Source organism: Harpegnathos saltator, unplaced genomic scaffold, assembly GCF_003227715.2.
Source record: "Harpegnathos saltator strain DR-91 unplaced genomic scaffold, Hsal_v8.6 scaffold18, whole genome shotgun sequence".
Classification (NCBI taxonomy): domain Eukaryota; kingdom Metazoa; phylum Arthropoda; class Insecta; order Hymenoptera; family Formicidae; genus Harpegnathos; species Harpegnathos saltator.
In genome coordinates, this window is record NW_020229961.1 from 1,116,398 (window position 1) to 1,129,509 (window position 13,112).

General features: G+C 51.7%; 1 protein-coding gene and 1 long non-coding RNA gene across 4 annotated transcripts; both read right to left on the bottom strand.

The window, feature by feature from the left end:
• Nucleotides 1-418: 418 nt before the first annotated feature.
• Nucleotides 419-11,366, bottom strand: LOC105181234 (C3 and PZP-like alpha-2-macroglobulin domain-containing protein 8). Of its 3 annotated transcripts, XM_011137861.3 has the most exons (8): nt 11,175-11,366; nt 6,304-6,440; nt 5,846-5,970; nt 5,534-5,673; nt 4,209-4,423; nt 2,601-2,847; nt 1,783-2,021; nt 419-1,308 (listed from the first exon to the last, which is right to left on the bottom strand). In XM_011137861.3, the coding sequence occupies exons 1-8, from the start codon at nt 11,182-11,184 to the stop codon at nt 1,078-1,080; spliced, it is 1,344 nt and encodes a 447-aa protein (XP_011136163.1). In that variant the 5' UTR covers nt 11,185-11,366; the 3' UTR covers nt 419-1,077. The 3 variants fall into 3 exon arrangements, with proteins under 3 accessions (XP_011136163.1, XP_011136164.1, XP_011136165.1); XM_011137862.3 differs by lacking the exons at nt 2,601-2,847; nt 4,209-4,423 and adding an exon at nt 5,032-5,058 and having other exon boundaries at nt 11,175-11,365; XM_011137863.3 differs by lacking the exons at nt 2,601-2,847; nt 4,209-4,423 and having other exon boundaries at nt 11,175-11,365.
• Nucleotides 8,437-10,026, bottom strand: LOC112588260 (uncharacterized). Its single transcript, XR_003112724.1, has 2 exons — nt 9,356-10,026; nt 8,437-9,237 (listed from the first exon to the last, which is right to left on the bottom strand). It is a non-coding gene; the product is annotated as an uncharacterized LOC112588260 (long non-coding RNA).
• Nucleotides 11,367-13,112: the final 1,746 nt, after the last annotated feature.

The following is a 13,112-nucleotide window of genomic DNA, read 5'->3' on the forward strand; positions in this document are numbered from 1 at the left end:
ATTTTTAATATTGTGATATTATATGTATTAAATTTTTTAAATTAAAATTTTTTATTTTTAATATCGGGATATTATGTATCAAATTTTGCATTGTCGGTCAGCGGTGACCGACACGGCATTTAACGTGTTGAAATTGCCAACCGCAGGAACACGCGTAGATACGTCTCCAATGAACAAAAGAAATAAATAAAATAAAATAAATCTAGATGATGTAGGAAAGAAAACTGAAATATGCTCGGTGCAAATAACGTATACGCATAGTCACCAGAGGGGAAGTCAATGAGGGGACTTTTCTGTCGTTTCTTCTATATTGTAACAATACAGAGTTCGAAAATATACTTTTTGACAAAGCATGGGGTATTGTGCGTTATAGAAAAACGGTAGCTATCATGAAAAATATATAGTGTGTATATATATATATATATATATATATATATATATATATCTCTATGATTCGTCGTCCCACAGCGGAGACGATAAACGTAACATCTGTTCCGGCGGTTATCCGGAGCCAATCAAGATATATGTATATGTATAGAGCATACATAGCGGAGCTGCGTATATTTGCCGTTTGATTTGCTCTTCCTATAGCGTGGCTGCAATTTATACTCTGTGCGAATAAGCAGACGCTTTTGCGCGGGCGACGGTAGAACAGCGCGTCGCCGGCTTTATCGGCCAGTTCTGCGGCATCAAGTCGCGACTTACGATGTAAACTAGACTAGTTCGCACACTCGAGATTGCCCCCCTCCCCCCTCACCGTATAGTTTGCGAGCGAAACGCGATGCTCGGCCTCCGAGAAAATTAACAAGCGGACGGGTCTCAAAGATTCTTCAAGTTCAACGTCGACACAGTCGACCGCAGTCGCGGCTTGATCGATCCTCCCTCGCTTCTCTGTCTCGCGGGTTTTTTTCGCAGGAAATTCAGCTACTCCGTCCAATTTGTTTCTTCGTGATGATGCGATAGAATACTCGCGATACTGTCATGAAATCGAGATTGTTTTCGCGCTTCTCCGCAGAACTGCTGATAAAGCCGGCAGCTTCCATCGGTTTGCCCCGGACGGTTTCTTCTCCATGGCGTTTACTGCGAGACCAGGATTTCGTAGTCGGGGAACGCGACCTCGGAGCCAGCGAAAGGTATGTAGCACACGCTGTGAGAGGGGTGCACCTTGCCGATGGTCAAAGTATCCTCGTGATGTACGCGACCGATGAAGAGCGGCTCGCCGTCTTCGGTCTCGCCACCCGGGATCGCGTTCTGCGGGATGTTGCCGCCGCTGCACGGCAGCCACGTGGGGTTGCATCCGCAAAGAACCTGAAAAATCAGCGATACGACAATTGAAAGTGTAAGTGCCAAGATGTGAGTACGATATAACTACAGACAGAGGTGTGAACGATAATAGGAGAGAAGAGGAACGTTAATCTTACAAGCAGAGCTGTCACGCTTCACAGTCTACCTTTATCTATTTTTTTTTCTCTCCTTTCTTTCTTTCTTTCTTTCTTTCTTTCTTTCTCTCTTTCTTTTTGTTCTTTTCTTTACTTTCCTTCCCTATTTATTGTACGAGAATCTTTTTACTCGTTATACCATTGTCTCTCTACTCTACTGTGTATCAAAGTGACGGGTCAGACCCGTATATTATTAATAAATAAATAAATAAATAAATACATTACTGACAATTGCGTCTAATTATTTATCTAATTGTGTAAACACGAATAACTTCACTGTCGAGCCGCCCGAAGCCGTCTTTCGGACGTCTCGGTAGTCTCCCGACGGAATCATCTCGCTCACCTGATAATCAGTCTTTCCGTGCTCAGAGCCGCCCCAGGCGACGTAGCAGACGCAGTGGCTGGGCTTCACCTTACCGGGGATGAGGGCACCCTCGTGACGCGCCCTGCCGACGAACAAGGTCTCGCCGTCGTTTCCGCCCTCGACCGCGCCTGGCGGCACCATTCCACCGGACGCGTCGCACCAGCACTCGCTGCCCATGTCGCGGATTTCCGCCGGCGCGGACGGTGTAGTACCAGGATCTACGACCGCGATTCCTACGTTCAACAAGTTGGGCGGACGAGCGGGAGTCGCGTTGACGCGACTCGAAGGAGACCATCAAGCGATAATAAAGCGATTTTTTACCTCCCACCAAAGCCAAACTAAAACGTGCAAACGTGCGTATGTGCGTAATGTGCACCCCCCCCCCACTCCCCGTGGTTAATAGGTGGAAAATGAAGAAGAAAGAAAAAAATAAAACTAAGAAGCTGAAACTAAGCGGCAGCCACAAGCTTGACGTGAATAACGTCGAGTTATGAAGCGGGGAAAGGGTTTTCGTTCGGGATTTTCACTCCCGAATTGTGGTGAGATTCCAGGCAGCGTGATCGAGGAGGAGGAGGAGGAGGAGTAGCGTACAAGACGTAGCAAAAGCGAGCAAACAAGCGAGAGAGAATCGCTCGTTCAACGACCGCGAGATCGGCCAATGCCGCGCCCGACGACGCAATCTCTCGGCACTTGACGTCGATCTCGGATCGCCGAGAGGCGGACATTTGGATTCGGTATCTTTTTCCTTTTTTTTCTTTTTTTTTCTTTTGCGTTCTTCCATTTAGGCAGCTCATTACGTTTTCGGCCGCTAGCGGCGGTAGCGACTGCGGGGTATTGTTCGAAACGGAGTTTCCAGTTCCCGGTAGCACCCCAACCGGTGCGCACCCCCACGTAGCTCACGCCGATGGGATTCGGATCGTGCCATTTCATGAGGACAGCACCGTTCTGACCGCCCGTTCTCACGGTGATGAGGCCCTCGAACCACGTGATCGAGAACCTCTTGTGCTCGTGCTCGCTCAGCAGGCTCGGCGTGTCCACGCGCACCTGACATCGCATACAAATTTTCGTTTGCCACGTAAGAGCGAGAACGAGTGCGCGACGACGCGCGACGGCCTCTGCACGGTGAACGAGTCTCGGTTTGCGCAACGAGACGGAGACGAAAACTCGTTGAGACGAGAGAGAGAGAGAGAGAGAGAGAAAATGAGACGATATCTCTCTCCCTCTCTCTCTCTCTCTCTCTCTCTCTTTCTTTCTTCACCATCCTTCCGTAACAACACCGAGTGAAAGGAAGGAGCAGTTAATGTTACCAAAACTGTAGTTATTTTTGGCGCCAACTGCATCTTCATGTTATGCCAACGGATATGGTTATCATCGCCAACAGAAGCGCTCCTCTAGACTTCAACCCTTTGCTGCGGCGTAGTGGTCCTCTCTCATCTCATCCAAGCTTGTTTTTCCAATAATTTAAATTTTTCACATATTTCTTTAGCATATTCCTTTAGCGACTTTAGCGATTGTTGGACTATTAAAATGTTCTGCCAACTGCGATACATCAACTTTTAGAGTCATTTCAACTAAATAATTTGTTATTAATGAGCATTGACTGAACAAAACTGTTTTTAGAGAATAAATTCGTTTACATAAAATTTCAAGTGATAACGTACACCTCGGAATCATTATCTGGGGGTTTATGGCTGTCGCTGCTGTGAGCACAAATCCGCTGCGAAAAATACAAAATTCACAATGACGGATCTCATATGGCGAACATAATTATAGAAATGAAACAAGCTGACTGCGCTTGAGAACCGGGCAATCTGATCGGTGTCAACCCCGAGACCCCGAACCTTGCCGTGTATACATCCGTCGTCACTGTTGACATTTCGAATTTTCGACAACAAATTTGTAATTACCCCGAAAACTCTTGAATAACAAGTTTCAAGCGATTACGAAATGATTTGGAAAAGTTTGTCCGCCGTGTTGGATCCGCCATTTTGAATTTCGTATTTTTCACACCGGACTTGCATTCAGCGAGCCTAAAAACCCTCGAGTAACGAGCATCACAAATTTATATTCGTTCGAAAAATATGTGCAACAAAGAGTTAATTCCGTATCGCTATGCGATCACAGTTACGAATGACAAACACTCTTTCTGCGGGCCGAGTTTTCGTCTGCCGCTCGCCGTACGACGGAAGGTCGTCGGTTGCGCGAGCCGAGTTCCTCCGTCCACGTGCGCCACGCACTCGGAACTCTCGGAGCGCGAGGCGACAGCGACGCGAGAGCGAGAGGGAGAGAGAGAGAGAAGGCGGGAGAGGGGGAGAGAGAGAGAGAGCGGTTCCTGGTGCGTGGCCGGTTTGCGTCGCGCATCGTCGATCGCACATCGAAATCGACGGGACGAACACTTCTCGAACCTTGTCGGGCTGTTTGCGATCGTATCTAATAACGGACGCCATGTTTTCCCACCCTCCGAGCATGATTTCGTACATGGGGCTCGACTCGCCCTTCCGGTTCGTCAGCGCGACGTGCGCGTTGCTCTTAGCTTTCACGTCGATCAGCACCGAGCCGCCTCGCACGGCATGGAACATGTACTGTAGCTTGTTAGGGGTGTTCAAGGAGTTGCGGTGACCTTGTCGAGTGTGGAGAGAGAGAGAGAGAGAGAGAGAGAGAGACAAAGAGACAAAATTAAACAAACCAAATTATCAATTCCGCGTGAGATGTCGCGTACAAGTTTAAGTCGCAGCATATCTGTCGATAGTCGTCAATAGTCGCGACACGCGAATGCTACTTCTCGTACATCCGCTCGAGTCCTCTTCAACAGGCAAAAGCGCAAAAATGGCCGACTCGAAAATTCCCCCGTCTGCATATCGACTGACATGTGCGGACGTGCATGAAAAGGGGAACCAATTGATCGGTCGTGCCTGAATCGTAGCTGATGTGCGTAGCTGATGTCGACGTGCTGGATCAATCAAGCGCCGCGAGTCAAGCTCCTGTTTCTTTCCTTTTCTTCTTTGCAAATATTCCTAACGCTCTGCTTTGCGAGACGCAGAGGGTCACGCGCGTTTCACGTCTCCGTGATCCAGCATCGGTCGCGCGCATCGGTGAATGGGATAATTCGTGCTAGGAGTCAAACATACTCGAGCAGAGAAAAGCGGAACCTAGGGGATGGCACGTGCGACTAAACGCAAAACTCTGGCAAGACCTTTCTCGTGGTAGGCTTCAGAATACGTTACGTACAACCATCGGAACCTCCGCAGCATATGGCTGTGTGAGCCGCGCGACGCCGATTAGCAGACCGTCCGTCAGACGTCCGAAAGAGAGGGGGAGAGACAGAGACAGAGAGAGAGAGAGAGAGACAGAGACGCCAGGGAGGGGAATCATCGGAAAATCAGAAAGTCAAGTTAGGCCAATCTACGGCGATGCACCTGCGACGGGAGAGAACAAAAACGGGAGAGAGAGAAAAAGAAACGGAAAGGTCCGCTCGATCTTCCTACGGCTCGATCTAATTTAATCTAACCTTCTACGGGACTTCTTTATAACGGGATTTCTCTTGTCTTTGCTACTACCACCTGTGCGCGAAGATGACTACTTTCTACGTCTACATTACGATTTGCGAAACCAGGTGTAGTACATCAGAGGCAGATTATACACGAAAGCGACGAGGAACCTACGTGCGGAACCTCGGCGGCTCGCGGCTGGGAGAAGAGGAGGAAGAGGGAGGAAAGATCGCAACGCTTACCCTCGATGAGCCAATCACCGGTGGCGCCCCAGCCGGTGCAGACGCCGAAGTAGCCGATCCCGAACGGTTCCGGGTCGGCGTAGGTCAAGAACGGGCCCGTCTCGCCCTCCTTGCCCACCGTGAGGGTGCCGCTGTCCCACCTGCGGATTTGACAAAGCGGATGAGAAACGTCGCGCATGTTAAATACGCTATTCTCTGTGTGTGTGTGTGTGTGTGTGTGTACTTTGTGCGAACAAACGCGAGACAATTAAGACGCGAATTAAGCGGGCGCGGCTTAACGATTCTCTAATGAGTCTAAAAACGAACGCCCACCTGATCCAGAAGCCGCGGTATTCATCGCCGCTGAGGATCCCAGGTGTTTCCACCTCCGCCACCTCCGGCTTGGCTCTGTTTTTGCGCACGACCGACTTGCTGTTGCTCCACCCTCCGATGAAGACCTAAAGATGAAACACGCGTCTGTTGTATCGTAATTCGCGGAATACTCAGGAGGGTGCTCGACGATCCCGAGATACTTTCCGTATCGTCCACGAGGAAGAAAGATCGGTCGAGTTTACGCGACGACGGACGGAAGCTTTTTTTCACTTGGAGGAAACCGAACTTCCGCATTTCGCACGAGGCGGATTCGGCTTCAACAGCCAAAAGTCCCGTTCCCTTCTGTCAAACCCGGTCTCGCTCGTCGTCCCGCTGGCTTCCAACCTGGCTTTCCCCGCGCCGCGCCGCGCCGGTGCGAAATGTGAGCGCGTTAGGAAAGCGTGACGCAAGAGTCTCACCTCGTACATCGGTTCTCCTTCCTGGGGACCGGTCGTGAGCGCGACGTGAGCATCGTTGGCCGCTTTTACCCGGAACTGGATCTGTCCGGCCGTCACCGGGTAGAAATGATACTCCAGCTTGTCCTCGGTGTTAAGGGCTGGAATATGCGAAGCGGACCATTTGAAAGCTCGGCCTTGAAAGTTAGTTACGCCTCTCGTCGCTTTCGCATCGTCGCGCGAAAACAAGACAAGGTCGTCGACGAGGTATCGACGCCGCCAGTCGCGGAAAATAGCGCGCGGCGGCGAGTCGAGACACCTCGACGCCGCCAGTCGCGGAAGAGCCGCCAAAGTAGGGCAGCGCAGGACCCTCGATCGATGCATCGCATCGCGCGGCTGATCGAACACGGCCGTCGCGTTGTTACGTAACCGCTTTGCCCGCGCTACATGCGTTGTTACATCCCGTGATTCGATCGTAATATTTTAACGACGGGCCTGCAAAGGTCAGCCGGTGTAATCGAGCCGCATGTGCGGCACACACGCGAACTCGCCGAAGCTCGTAAAAGCCGCACCGCCCGCGACGCGACGTCGTCTATCTGTCGCGCAGGAGAGGATGAGTCATGAAGCCCGTCGCGCCGGTGCGACAATATGCGCGCAACGACGAGCAACCGGGCGACATCGTCGAGCTATCGACGGCTATCGACGTTTCGATGGCGCGAGCGACGTTACACAAGAGACGGCAGCCAGCATCTCCGAGTCGATCGAGTTACGCGGTCATAAGTCCTCGTCTCCTCGTCACGTGTTCAATAAACACGATGTAATTTTCCCGCCGCGACAGGCGGGCTGTTTTTACGTCGGTGAGATCACGGCGACGCCGACGATAAGCTCGCGTTGCCTGATTTTTAGTGAAATAATCAATAATCGACGATCGTATCTATCGTCTCCCTCTCTCTCTCTCTCTCTCTCTCTCTCTCTCTCGCATCCTGCACTTCTCTCACACTCTTGCTTGGCGCCACGAGAGCGGCGGCTTTGAAAGAGACGAGCAGCGCGACGAGCGAAAGCCTGTCGCGCAAACTATTAATTCCGAGGCCGCGCGGTAAAAGAAATATCGCGCTAACCGCGAGCTTCCAATGGCCGTCGTCTTCTTCTATTTCGCGCTAGTCTCGCTCGCGACCGGTCGGAGAATACGGGCGGGCGCGTTACGCACGTAACGATTATAAATAGTCACCTGCGCTACCGGCGCAATGCGCCGGTCAGTACTCACCGCTGACATCACATATTGTAAACGAAGAAGGGACCTCGGATGTCGGCCCTGCGCTACGAGAGAGAGAGAGAGAGAGAGAGGGAGAGAGAGTTGCCCATGCATACGAAATGCCGGCGAATATATATTACGTGAGACATTAGGATCGAGGTCATCGGCGAGCGCGAGCGGCTCTACTAATGTCATCGTGCGCTGATGTCATCCTTATTTCTACGTCAATTACTTCACATTACGCTACGCCTGCGATTCAGAACGGAGTATCGCCGAAATGGCGATACTTCGATACGCGCGCGCCGCGCCGCGCCGCGCCGGTCAGCGCGCGCGTCGGAGAGCTTAATCGCGCTCGGAGAGACACGGATGAGACACATCCGACGATATCCGTCCGTTCGCTTCTCGTTAATTGCGGCTCTTCTCGGGAAAGAGAAGACACTTTCTGTGCCGCACTCTCTGAATGTCTCGGAGTGGAATTTCATTCGCAGGAAATACGAAGAGAGATATACTCGAACTCGAGACCGAGTCGCTCGAATTTAAGTAACTTTTCACCCGCACAGGGTGCAAATTCTCCGCTCGCGGGGTTGGTACTCCCTCGAAATTGGACAACTCGACGAACTTCAGCATCGCGCGAGACAAACGCTCGCTCTAATCGGGATCGGGACATTCGAGCGAATTTCGATTTCTGCTCGTCTCTCAGGAGCTCTCCCACACTCTTAGAAGTTCAGAGAGTGCTCTCGACTCGTCGACTCGCCGCCGCCGACGAGAAGAAGAAAGCCGGGAGAGAGAAGCGCGCTGCGAGAAGCTGCTCGAGAGCTCTTCCTGCCAGCGCGCAGAAGGAGGTCTCCTTCGAGGTCTCCTTCGAGGTCTCCGGATCGCGTTAATTTCGTTGCGCGGCAAATTGATTAGCCGCTATAATGTAGGACGTGCTTCTCGCTCGCAATTAACATAACAATGCGAAGATTAGAGCCATTAGGTCAATTCGCATTGCGCAACGCGGCGAATACCGTACGGTATCGTGCGATGCGCGCGCGTCCCGGCACATCCACGCGTCCATCAGCGAGTTCCGCGCTGCAATCGCGCAATTCTTCTCGAATTGCGTCAAGTATGGAGAGCGGCGGCGGCGGCGAGCGAGAGCCATGCGAGCATTCTAACGAAGCGATTCGCTTCGGCAATCGACCGGATGGAACGGAGCCAGATAACGATAAACGATTGCATGTTTCGGGAAAGAGAAAAACGAGAGAGAGAGAGAGAGAGAGGGAGAGAGAGAGAGAGAGAGAGCCGGTAGAACAGCCGCGCGCTGGTTAATCCTACGGTGAATCGCGACCGATGGTTCAGCGGCGGCGGCGTGTGCGACTATTCGCCAAGCCGCTCGGCATCGCGCTGCCATTGACCTCGCCTAGCAACTGTCGTTGCTTCGCCACCGGTGGCAAGGTGGACAATGAGCAGAGGGCGAGCGAGCGCGCAGCGCTACATCACAACGAGCCACGCTCGCGTGGAAATTCGTCAACAGCTGCCCGCCGGGGTCACACCTGCCGCTGAGGATCTTCCTACTTCCTACCCCGGCGAATTCTATCCGACCTCGGACAGGGGCTTCACGGTGAAACCTGGACAAGCTGGCACACGCCGGCGAGAAGATGTTCCGTGCCTCGATGTTCGTTCTGCCTGCCTGTTCGAGATCGCCGCTCCGCTAAGCAGGAATTCACCTATCCTCGCGAGAAATGTATTCAAATTAAATGCTGTTTAAATGGAGGAAAATTTACATTCCCGGCGTTGCAAGTCGAAGCGCCTTCAGCTGTCTGCGAGGGTCTCGTCTCTACATACCTGGCTCGTCTTTCCTTCGCGTCCCGCGATTACGTAACGAGGCGATGCGCACTGTCCGCGCGGAAGGATGATCCTCGAGCGCTTGCGAGATTTTTATTTATCTCAACGACTTGAGCTTCGCGCGAATGTGAGCTCGCGACGAGGAGTTGGCGCGGCTGAAGGAATTTACTCGGAGGGCAAATGCCACGTGCAGTCGGTACCACGTCAGCAGAATGCTCCGGATTCGACGGTGAAGTGAATGGGGGGAGCCGTCCATTCTTGGTTCGGCGAGCGTAAGTTTCCCATAACTTCCTCTCGAGATTTCCGTTCGACGATATGCAAAAAACCGGTCGCGTTGCGCGACGCGGGAGAAGCCGGGGAGATAATGACGAGTTGACGCACGGGATAAATACACGAGAATGTCGAGGCGCTAATGTTAAAAATAGACTCGATTGTGGAGAGAACAAGAATTACAAGATTTTCAAAACGACGAAGAAGAAGAAGAACCGGAGGAGCCGCATGGAGACGGCGAATTCCCGGACGACACGGGAAGCGAGTATTACGAAACACAATCTGGAAGCGGTGTTGCACAAGGCCGGGGGTCGCATTCTTATGACGTGATTAAATCGAGGCTGTTATACCCGGCGCACGAGAGAGAGAGAGAGAGAGAGAGAGAGAGAGAGAGAGAGAGAGAGAGAGAGAGAGAGAGAGACTCATCGTCGAGTACTGTACGGCATCTATTCTCACACACTCGCTCGCAATGACGAAGTGATATGAGATTTCTCGAGAATTATGCTCACTCGCGAGTCCTGGTGTGAAGAAAAGTTTTCACGCAGCGCAGTGACAAACGCAAATATAGTGCAATGGAGTCACGGCAGTACTCCATGACTGCTAGTCGAAAAAACATATGCGCGTAAAAACACGCACAGCGAATACTTCGCGTTGGACTTGTTTGCGTTGGAGGTTTTTGCTCATTCTACCAAACGTTCGGAAACCGAAGCGAGAGCGTTTGTTGTATCGGTATCTTGACATTTGAAGTTGCTCCTCAACGGAACTAAATCTCCCAACGACGCGACATTTCTTTTCCGCGACGTCGAGCGTGTACCGGCAATCTTCTTTTCGAAGAATCGCTCAGACGTTCCGCCGCAAGAATCGTTTGAACGCAATGCGATCGTAAAACATCGGGACGAGCCGGCCGGCTTGTCAAGCCGGCGCAGCCGCGCCCCATCTCTATATTTAGAGGACGTCTAGAAGAGAAACTACGTGGCTTCCTAAGATGGAAGAACGCGATCTCTTCCTCCTACTATCGAGGCTCGTTAGACTCCTACTGTAGACGCGGTCGTCCGTGAAATGCAATCAAGTTCCGCCGACGAAAATAACTCGCGCCTAGGCGGAAGGCAACTTTCAGAGGCCGTCTGGCCTCTCGGAAAGCCAATCGACCAAGCAGATTTGAACGAAAGGCTAACGAGATAATTCTTCAGAATGACAGACGATATTAAGTCCCCTCGGAAGCCGCGTCGATTCCAGCCGCGTGTGCAACAAAATGCTTGCTCCGCGTTCTTGCACATTGTTGCGCGTGCCTGTTTAAACGCTAGTCGTTGTTATCGATCGATATCTGTTCGACTCGAAAATCGTCGAGTCGCCGTGCGATGAATAATGATGAGACGGAGCCGCGGAAATGCGCCTCGTAACAGAAAATGACGCAAGAAAATGTAAATAGAAGCAACTCGACTGCGCGCGTGCGACTCGACGAAGTCGAGCCTTGTTCGCATAAACAAGGAGAAAAACCGTGTATAACGCGTGAGCTTCAGGATATACGTATGTAGGAGGTGCAACTTACAGACTGCCATGTTGCTCCTGTAGTTGTACACTGACAGAGTCGTCTAACTAGAATGAGGCACTGACGGCGCGCACGCGACGAAGACGGAATTCGTACTGCGACGCGCCGCGCAACTCGGATGGTCTTTACGATGCCGCCGCGGCGCGGCAACGTGGCGCATGCGCGCTGCGCAGGTGCGACGTACAAACTATGTGAATGATAATTAACGGCTGGCGGAATGAGTCACGACGGACCGGCGCGATGCATATCTGCGAATTCCGACGGAGCTCTGGAAAGGTCTCCCGTAGATCCGATTGTGACGTACGTGGCGACGGATAGAGAAGGCGAGAGAGAGAGAGAGAGAGAGAGAGAGAGAGAGAGAGAGAGAGAGAGGTATATAGATTATTAACACGTAATTCGCCGTCGTAATGACAAAATCGAATTCTCGTTACTCAGTTAATGATCTTACGATTCGATACGTCGTTCGTAACAAACATCCGTCCCGTCGATAAAAATTCGTTCCGGATGAAAGAAAGTCGCGCGCGCGCGCGCGATTCGTTCTTTTTGCTCTTTCGAGCGAGATAGGAAGGAACGGCGACGGGACCGATTATTTATACATTTATTTATAAACGCTTATGAAGCGCGCAGAGATACGACGATTACGCATTCGTTATCATTCCTGTCCGGTGATTTGCCTCCGCGGCGACCTTTGCTCTCTCGCGAAGCGTTGAATTTTTTTTCTTCGTCCGTTACGTTCGCCGACCTAGAGAGAAGTGCAGCGTTACGAGTTGACGGCATACGCGATAATAGGTATGAAGTAACAAAGCTCTATCGGGGAGACCGAGCTTGTTCAGCTACCGAGTAACGATGATTCGTGCGAGTTCTTCGGAACACGTGGGTTAAATTCTTTGACATAACGAGCTTCCGCGTGTCAATTCGGCGCGTTCGCGATGCGTTGGACGCCACGTATATTACGTTTCATCCGCAATCAGCTCTCGTAATTCAGTCGAGGAGAATATTATCTCTGATGATAAACAATGCAAAGGAGAAGAATGAGGCGAGTTACCATCGAATAGTACCATTTATCGACTCTGCGGTAGTCGATAAGACTGCGGTACCAACTCGCCGGTTATCGACGGTTGATAAACTCGCGTCCGTCGCGATTTTCCGCTACATGCAAAAATGTCTCGTGCAACAATCAACAACAACAATCAACAAACGGGAGTTTCACTGAAAAACTAATCTCCTCAGGAGTTCATCACTCACATCGCGCCGCTCGAGTTGCATCAGCACAAAACACAACGACGTCTCGACGGTGTTCCTCAAGTTTCCGATGAAAAATCAAAGTACGTATCATCCTGGACAAGGACGACCTGCACCTGCAGCCTGCGCGTAATTGCGAACAATTTGTTCCGCGCGTAACACGGTGCAAGAAAGATCGCACGTGCCTCGTGACGTTTCATTTCTATCGAGGACTCAAGGTCCCCTCACACACACACACACGCACGCGGATGACCAAGGATTAACACACATTCAGCGACATTACTCGAGGCGGGGTCGCCCCGAGTGTGATCGACCGCTGCGAGAGTGTAGTAACCCTTGGCGATGCTCGCGCGGCCGCCAGCACAGACGCTGACCGGTTCTGAGACCTCGCGAACGCGCGTCACAAAGCGACAAAGCGATAAGGTCTCGATGCGGCCGCGCCGCATCTCGAATGAGAATGAGAGAAGATTTCGAAGGTAAGCGCAGCGAGACGCTCCGAGAGAAAGAATCAAAAGTCGTCGTCAGCGGCGGAGCAAGAGGCGGAGGAAATATTCGACGTGTTGGGGAATGAAATGCCGCCTCGGACAGTCTCGACGGCGCAAACGACGCGGCCGATGCAACTTGTGATTTTTTAATCGGTCTCACGCGCGTGCTTCGATTTTTCTGGCGCTGATTCGCACCACCATTGCACGAGAC